We start from the raw sequence: 8,419 nt of genomic DNA, 5'->3' as shown, positions 1-8,419 counted from the left end.
TTTGTAGTACCTAGTATGGGTCAAGCTCCAAAAACACTGAATCCTACAATTCCCAGAGGGCAATTAATAGCATCTTCTGACAGGCCCCCGCTGTTCTGGTAAATGCCCAGCTCTTTTAAAACCCATGCTCTCAGTTTGTAATGCAGACTTGGTTTAACGGCACTAATTTCTTTAACACATTAACGCAATCGATCCTTCGGAGGTTGTAGCGGGCTCAGTTTTAAAGCTAAAGTGAAGATATTGGTATCATTTAGAAAACCTGAGGAATCCATTGGTACCAACCATGTCATACTAGCTTGTCACAAAGGAGACTAAATAACATTCCAAACTTACGCTAAATTTTGGCGAGGAAAACCTGGCATGGCCATTTTCAAAGGGGTCCCTTGACTTCTGACCTCAAGATAGTTGAAAGAAAATGGGTTTTATAGGTACCAACGAGTCTCCCCTTTACAGACATGCCCACTTTATGGCTTGAGTTTGCAATGTTATGATTTGAGCAGATTTTTTATGCTAAATGCAGTACCTGTGAGGGTTTCTGGACAATATTTGTCATTGTTTTGTGTTGTTAATTGATTTCCAATAATGAATATATATACACATTTGAATAAAGCAGCATATTAACCCACTCCCATGTTGATAACAGTATTAAATACTTGAGAAATCTCCCTTTAAGGTACATTTTGAACAGATAAAAAATGTGCAATTAATTTGTGATTAATCGCAATTAATCATGGACAATCATGCGATTAATAGTGCTGATAGACAGCCCTAATTAGCTTGCTTACACTCTAAACTAAGATGCTTTACATGGTAAACATTGTACCTGCTTAGCATCATCACATTAGCATTGTCACTGTGAGTATGTTAGCATACTGACATTAGCATTTAGCTCAAAGCACCGCTGGGACAGCTAACAATGCTAACATGTTTACTTAAAACAACTTAGTTATACATTGAAATGGGATTGGGTTGATCCCAATTTGAAACATTTAGCAGCTGTATTGAGATCAGAAGAGATTAAATGAAAAAAATATATATATTAGATAGATTTTGTATCCTAAATTTGATTCTTAAATGATATAAATATTGTGAAAATACACTTATACTTAATTTACACTATTAAGGACTTCTAACCACTGGCACACTTGACACTTACTTTACACAATACATCCCTTATACCACTTTTTAGACTGCACATATGTACATATTACATTTATTTATTGTACATACCACATTTTTTTATTGACGAACTGTACACAATATGTTCACCCATTCACTCTGAATCTCTGATATATCTATTTATTGTTTTTATAATTTTTGTATACCTTTACCTCTCCTGTGTTTCACTCTGTTGCTGCTTTGACACCTGAATTTCCCTCTGGGGATTAATAACGGTTCATTTTATCTTATCTTATCTTATCTTAAAATGCTATATCGATGCTTTCCTCAATAATAATAGAGATTATGAGGCAAATCAATATTTTGTCATTGCTGCAATTCAATATCATTGATTATCATTAATAATTTATTTGAATACTTAAATCCATATGCACTACCATCAAATTCAAAGTTAATGACCTCATGTTACTGACATTACAGCTCTGGCGCTAATGTGCTGCTCTGATTAAAAGGTGGGAATCATGCTTATTAAACACTGCAAGCAACTTCTTTAGCTCAATACTCATTACATTTGTTAGCATGATTGATTAATGTACATTGTCCCTTTTCAAAAGAAAATGAAATGAAATGAAATTCCACATCATGAGTTGCCATGAAAAGAAGCCATGGTGAAATATCACTGCAGGCAGACTTTATCAACATGCGCTGCAGAACTTCCTGGAACCACCTTGCCTTTTTTAAATCAGCAGCCGGCTAAAGATTAACAGCATTTTGTGTACACATTACCTCAGAAACGAGCAGCATGTGAGCCCGCCTGAGGATCAAAATGTCAGAATGTTTTGAGAGCCAAATGTATTTTTGCACCTTGTACCCACTAGACTGATAGAAAAGCCTTTTTTAATTTCACAAGGACTGAAATATGTAAGTTACACTTTAAATCAATTTAAAAGTATTTGTGCTTGCTTTTCATAAACACAAAGCGGAAGTAGACGCCGCTGTTTATAGAAGTCACTCTATTCTGAATCCACCTTAGACAGCTTTAAGGGTCAAAGGTCAAGAGTCCCCTTTGACCCCTAGTGTCACCAAAATATAACCTGAGGGCAGATGAGCCTGAGCTTTCCAAGGATGTAAGAAACCATTGTGTTTCTGCTTTGGGAGTGTTTCCCATGTGTATAAAAGTGAACACAAATGGATAACAGAGGCGTAATGAGGAATGATCTCAGAAAGATGCTGTTTCTGCAAAGCTGTTACACATTTTCTAACACTGGGGATACGGCCAATGGAGGCCGAAAAAAATCCACAATGAGACACAGTGTCTCCAAGCAGACGCAGTGGCCAAAATTTCAAAGGTCTGGCTCGTGAGTGAGGGTCCGCCCAGCTCCAGCGCAGGTTGCCTTGGGCTGGCAGGTTGCTCCACACCGCAGTGTGTGTGTGTGTGTGTGAGAGGAGTTTTTCCTCCAGAGTGGGCAGGGCCGCTGGTGCTAACATATGTAAGCTCCACAGGGGTCTGTGACGGCACACACCGGCTATCTGGACAATGCATCCGTCATTAACCCCCGTTTCCCTGCCGTCTCTGTCTCTCTGCGTTTCGCTCGGCCTCCATCACCGCGCTCGGATCTCGCACTCATCTCTCCTCCTCTCTTTGTCTGGCCCACGCTATCTTCATCCCCTGCTGTCCATCTCCCCGTCCTCCTCCCTTGCATATCTCTCTCTTTTCTCTCCCCCTGTGGCCTGCTTTTCATCTCTCCCAGTTTCACCCACTCTCTCTCTTTTACCCCCCTCTCTGCCCTTCACCACGTCTCCCCCCCCCTTCACCCTCTCCCTAGATCCGCTTTCCACCCCCCTCTCCTCCTCCTCCTCCTCCCCCCACTCCCCCAACTCTCTCTCTCAACCCCCCCCCACCCCTCCCTCCTCCTCTTCTCTGTCCTCCGTTCAATCCCTCCTTCTACCCCCCCTCCTCCTCCTCCCTTTCTCTCCTGCCATCTTGCAGGCCAGTGGAGCCAGACTGCAGGCGTTCAGGGAGTCACTGGACCTGCTGGGCAGCGGGTGACACAGATTTCCGGTGTGTGTGTGCGTGTGTGTGTGTGTGTGTGTGTGTGTGTGTGTGCATGCGTGACGAGAACAGGGAGGGGGGATTAAGCTCCAAATCACTAGAAAGGCACCGAAGAGAGAGAGAGAGAGAGGGAGAGAGGGAGAAAAAAAAGCTGCAGATCCAAGAATTTGAAATTCCCCCTTTGTCTGGGAGATGAAGAAACACTAGACTGTGTGGACTTTAACTAAAAGACTGTGTTCCTCATTCAGTGGGAGCGCTTGCAATAGCATGATGTTGGAGCTCACTGCTTTTCTCCATGAGTTGGCAGTGTCCTGCGTTGGCTGGCGTGCTGCGCTTTCTCTCTCCCTCTCTCTCTCTCTCTCGCTCCCTGCCTGACAAACACACACACACACACACACACACACACACACACGCATACACACACACACAACCCCCACACCCCCACAGATGCACACACACACACACACAGTCCCTCTGCGATCCCCCTGACTGAAGGCACACAGGAAGTGCAGCCGTGGCCCAATTATAGCGTGACACCTCGGGCCGGCCGTTGCCATGGTTACGTCTTCCCTGCGGTCCCCTGGAGTGTGGCGCCGAGGAAGAAGGTCTTATCACATCAGCCATCGTTACGGCAACAAGCAAAAACCCACCCTGTAGCCTCAGTCAGTCAGTCCAGCTGGCTGTGTGTTTTGTTTATAATGTGTATGTGTGTGTGTGTGTGTGTGTCTATATATGATCCACACTTGTGAATAAAAAAGGGAAATTGCGTCAGCGTGGTTTTGTGATTGTGTGTGCATGTCAGGTTAGGTGTGTTGCGCCGGACTTGCCAAGGCGGCGTGTAGGTGTGTTTAGTGTGTGTGTGTCTGTGGGGTTGCGATAAGGCTCTCAGCCACACCATTAGGTGACTCATAATCCACACAACCTCACACACACATGAACACACGTGTGTACAAGCAGGAACACGGTGGCTAACAAACACATACACCCAATTAAATATGAGCACACACACACACACACAGATAGTATAAACCCAGCCTGTAGACAAGTACACATGGCCAATTTCTTTTATTTCAAAAGGGCAAACAGAGCTATACAGTACAAGTTGCACATGAAATAATTTAGCCTAGGCTGAACTCATTCATTTCTTACTGATGCAGTGACGTCAGAACAACAGAAACAAAACTCCCCCGTTAGAAACAAAACATTTGGCTCCTTTTTTTTTTTATGTTGAAACACAATACATCCAAACTGGAAAGGGATGTAAAAAAAGACATAATGTTTTCCAGATATTTACAGTCTATTTACAGCATTTTTTTGTCGTCATCTAAATATTGACACACATTGGTATCCTTCTTTCTCTCCTCTCCGATTCACTGATTGTCAAAAGAAAGGATGGGAACGAGTGTGGACATTCTTAAAACGGGAGCTGCATTCCTCATTAGACGCCAGATCTGGAGATCTTTTGAACCACAGTCCGAGAGTCTTAACATGGTGTCCTGTGTGTTTTTATTAACTGCAGCTCCTCAACAATCATCCAACCGGGATCCTCTGACAAATGCTGCCACCGCGTACGTTACTATCCATCCAAGGCGCCGTTGCTTCTCTCCTGTGCCAGACCCAAAGTAAAGTCGGAGCCCCTAAGATCAAACCCAGACACTCTGCTCTCGAACCCGGGACCTCCCGGCTTCCTCTTCAGCTCCTCGCACTTCCTGTATTTACAGATCTGGTGTCCCCTCTTGCGATTGCGGCAGCTGCTGCACTGTTCGCAGTTCGTCTGACGCCGACAAGGTACGCACTCCCCGCACCTCTTCCTCTTCCTCCTCCCGCCGCTGCCCCCGCCCAGAGAGCTGGGAGAGTAGCCCTCGGCCACCAGCCCCTCGATGCCCTCGGCTCCCATGGCCGCGCTCCTCCAGTGGCCTCCCCCCATCTGGAAGCCCGTCAGCGGAAACAGAGCGGGACTGAAGGGGAACCAGGCGCCCAGGAAGGGTTGGAAGTCAGTGCCGCATCCAGAGGAGTCCTCTTCCTCCTCCTCGGGTCCGGATACACCTCCCTCCCCGTCCCCCTTCGCCTCCGCGGCCTCCCTTTTGGCCGGCTGGCTGCTCTGCGCGCCCAGGCCGGCCTGCTCTGTGGCGGCGGGGGTCAGAGCCAGCAGCCCGGCGCGCATCAGCAGCTCGGCGGCGTGGGCCAGGTGGAGCCCGCTGGGTGACTCCCACATGTCGGGCCAGGAGGGGGCCCGGCGGGGCTTAGCGTGCGCGGGCTGGACGGCCCGCTGCTGTGCCGGGGAGGGCTGGATCAGGCTTTTGACGTCCACAGTCGGAGAGGAGGACGGGGTGGAGATGTAATGTGAGAGGCTGTAGGGGTGGTTGGAGCGCTTAAGGCTGGGTCTCAGTGGCTCATTGGGGATTTTAGCGCTGCTGTGGGCCTGATCTGGGGAGGAAGGGCCAGCGATGTCTACGGCAGTGGACATAGCAGTGGCTGTGTGTGGGGGGTGTCTGTCCTTGTGTGTGTGTGTGGGAGGAGAGGTGAGGGAGAAGGGGATTGAAGCCGATGCGAGGGTTGACAACCGTCCTGCTGTTACTTCAGCCAAAATGGCAAGCCTTGGCCTGTGTCCCTATTCCCATTCTCTGCAGCAGCCTCAGAGTCCTGGAGAGCTACAAATGAATGGGGGATGAAGAGAGGAAGGTTAAGAATAGAAATGTTGGAGGGACGAATACAGAAAGAGAGTAAACAGAGGAGATGAGACTGGGAGATATTTCTCAGCCCGGAGCCTCTAAAACACTGTCAAGAGAGAGTGTGGAGAATCTGTGTCTTAAAGAGAGAAAAAAACATCATATATGTATATAGATTTAGAAATAAAGTGCTTGAATAGAGCTGATCAGAGCCATGTATGAGACAGTGCATGGCTTTGCACATGATTTCCGCATACAGGAGGCAGTATCCCTTTAAGAATTTCACGGTATATCAATGCAATCAATAACAGAGCGACAACAATATGCAAAGATATGCGCATATGCGCAGGTCAAATGTGGAGCGCGCTTTTCAAATACATTTTGACGACTGCTGTTATGTGTGCCAGCCAAAAGCTTTAAGCTCCGCGGAGAAAAGACCAAATAGAGGACCGTAAAAAAAAAAAACAGGCTGTCTTTTGTCTGGTATCGACGACGAGGAGCGAGGTGCGCAACGATGCGGTTGCTGTGGATAAAAAAAGACCAGGCTAATGTTCCTCCATGGACACGTTTTGTAGCCTATCTACTCGGGGGATTTTAAACCCGGGACGTGGATGTTGTTGCAGGACAACAGTGGGAACGCTTTTACGGGTCGATTGGGAGCAGTAATCGATCGTTTCTCCGTCGTTAAGGTTACCTAAGAAAGACGGTGCTCGACCGACGCCACGACGCGCTGACCACAGTCCGAGTGGTCGCTGCGACACGGCAGAGCGAAGCGGCAGAGCGGCGCGACAAAAAAAACACCAAACAGGGCAAATCAACAGGAAGTGTGGGTTAAAAACGTGTCCGCTTACCTTTCAAATAGGGCTCGGAGTCTGCTGTCAAACATGTGATGAAGTCATGAACTAATGGCGTGGTTGATTGTAGTGTATATGGACGGCGGAGCTGCCGATTCCTCCTCCACCTCTCCGTCCCGGAGGGTCTGCAAACACTCTGCACGGAATTTGGGGGCGTCGCTCAAAATGCGAAGTGGACTCTGTGTCTGCAGCCTGAGACCGTGGTCAGTCAGAAAGACCCCACGATATGTGTCCACAGGAACACGTCAACACGCAGGGACAGCTGGCAGGACACATACTAGAGGATGGCACATTAAACTATGCATTAACATGCATCACCTCTCATCCTAGTGGGTTATTAATGGGCGTTATACTACCAAGGACCACATATTATCCTTATTTAATAATACATATTAGACTAATACTAACACTAATATATAAAATAGTGTTAATATAAATGTATGGAACACCTATTATCCTTATTTAATAATACATATCAGAGGTACCCTACATATTTAACACTAATATATAAAATAGTGTTAATATAAATGTATGGAACACTTATTATCCTTATTTAATAATACATATCAGAGGTACCCTACATATTTAACATTAATATATAAAATAGTGTTAATATAAATACATCAACATATAATCAAATGCTTTTTTTTATTAGGATGTGGATATTATTTATTATAGCAATATATATTAGGCTGCATAACAATAAACTGTCTTTTAGGAATGTGTGCTGTACTTGTTTATTGTTTGTTTTGTTTATTTGTTTTTCACAATTTAAGACTATACAACATAGCAAAAAAATAAATGAATAATATACAGTGCAGGAAGAGGCAAAAAAAAAAACACTGGGCTTATCTGAAGCCTCCATCTAGAGATAAGATTAATATAAAGACTATATAATAGTGATAACAAACAATTACGACAAGATATATATAATATCAACAATAACAATACAGTAAATATATCAAAAAACAACAACTTTGTTTTATGTTTGTGACCATATTCTTAATTAAATTATTTTTTTATATACTTATTTTTTATTAGTATTATTTTTTATTTACTTCATTATATTTTGATTTTAAATATATATGTCCTTTTAACTTCATGTTTAGCTAATTAGTTTAAATTAATTCAATTAATTTTTATAATATTTTTTATATTATTATTGTTTTATACACTTCCATATGTTCAATTTGGGGGAAGGTTCTGTGTTGTAAATATATGTTTAATAAATAAATAAAATATGTCTTTGAGGCCTATATATTACCCCAATTCATTCATAAGTCTTGTTTGGTCAGTAAAAGCACTTCTATAAACTTAGGCTATGTGATGAGAAAAAAACAATAACTGTGTAATAATAAAAACTGTGTAGAGTAGAAGTAGAATTATACCTCTGTAATTTATAATTAACATAATTAATAATGATTAATTATAATTTAATTTATGCCACTTCTTGCATTTACATTTAACACACTTGATATTTGTATTTACTTATTTGCACTGTGGTTATATATTGCATGTCTTAATGCAAATATTTGTACCTATTTCTTATATTCTCAGTTCTTATTTCTTGATTATTTACTTCGATTTCTCTACATATATTGTGTTTTACAGGTTACATACTCCTTTATTTTTATTGTCTTACATTTCTTTATGTTAATACAAGAGCAACTGTAACTGTAACAGTAAAGTATTAAAAACACCTGTGCAGAACTGGTCAGTTTATA

At 43.4% G+C, this 8,419-nt stretch overlaps 1 protein-coding gene across 1 annotated transcript; it reads right to left on the bottom strand.

Moving 5' to 3' along the window:
- Nucleotides 1-4,220: 4,220 nt before the first annotated feature.
- Nucleotides 4,221-6,951, bottom strand: cxxc5b (CXXC finger protein 5b). The gene is made up of 2 exons (XM_037780957.1): nucleotides 6,693-6,951; nucleotides 4,221-5,823 (listed from the first exon to the last, which is right to left on the bottom strand). The coding sequence occupies exon 2, from the start codon at nucleotides 5,637-5,639 to the stop codon at nucleotides 4,749-4,751; it is 891 nt and encodes a 296-aa protein (XP_037636885.1). The 5' UTR covers nucleotides 5,640-5,823; nucleotides 6,693-6,951; the 3' UTR covers nucleotides 4,221-4,748.
- Between the last annotated feature and the right edge of the window lie 1,468 nt (nucleotides 6,952-8,419).

This window comes from Sebastes umbrosus, chromosome 9, assembly GCF_015220745.1.
Source record: "Sebastes umbrosus isolate fSebUmb1 chromosome 9, fSebUmb1.pri, whole genome shotgun sequence".
Lineage (NCBI taxonomy): Eukaryota > Metazoa > Chordata > Actinopteri > Perciformes > Sebastidae > Sebastes > Sebastes umbrosus.
Note: the sequence above shows the minus strand (reverse complement) of the source record. Positions and strands in the feature narration are given on the sequence as shown.

What these genes read in the sequence shown, in the direction of transcription:
- cxxc5b (XM_037780957.1), bottom strand. Translation starts at nt 5,639, where the DNA reads ATGTCCACTGCCGTAGACATCGCTGGCCCTTCCTCCCCAGATCAGGCC.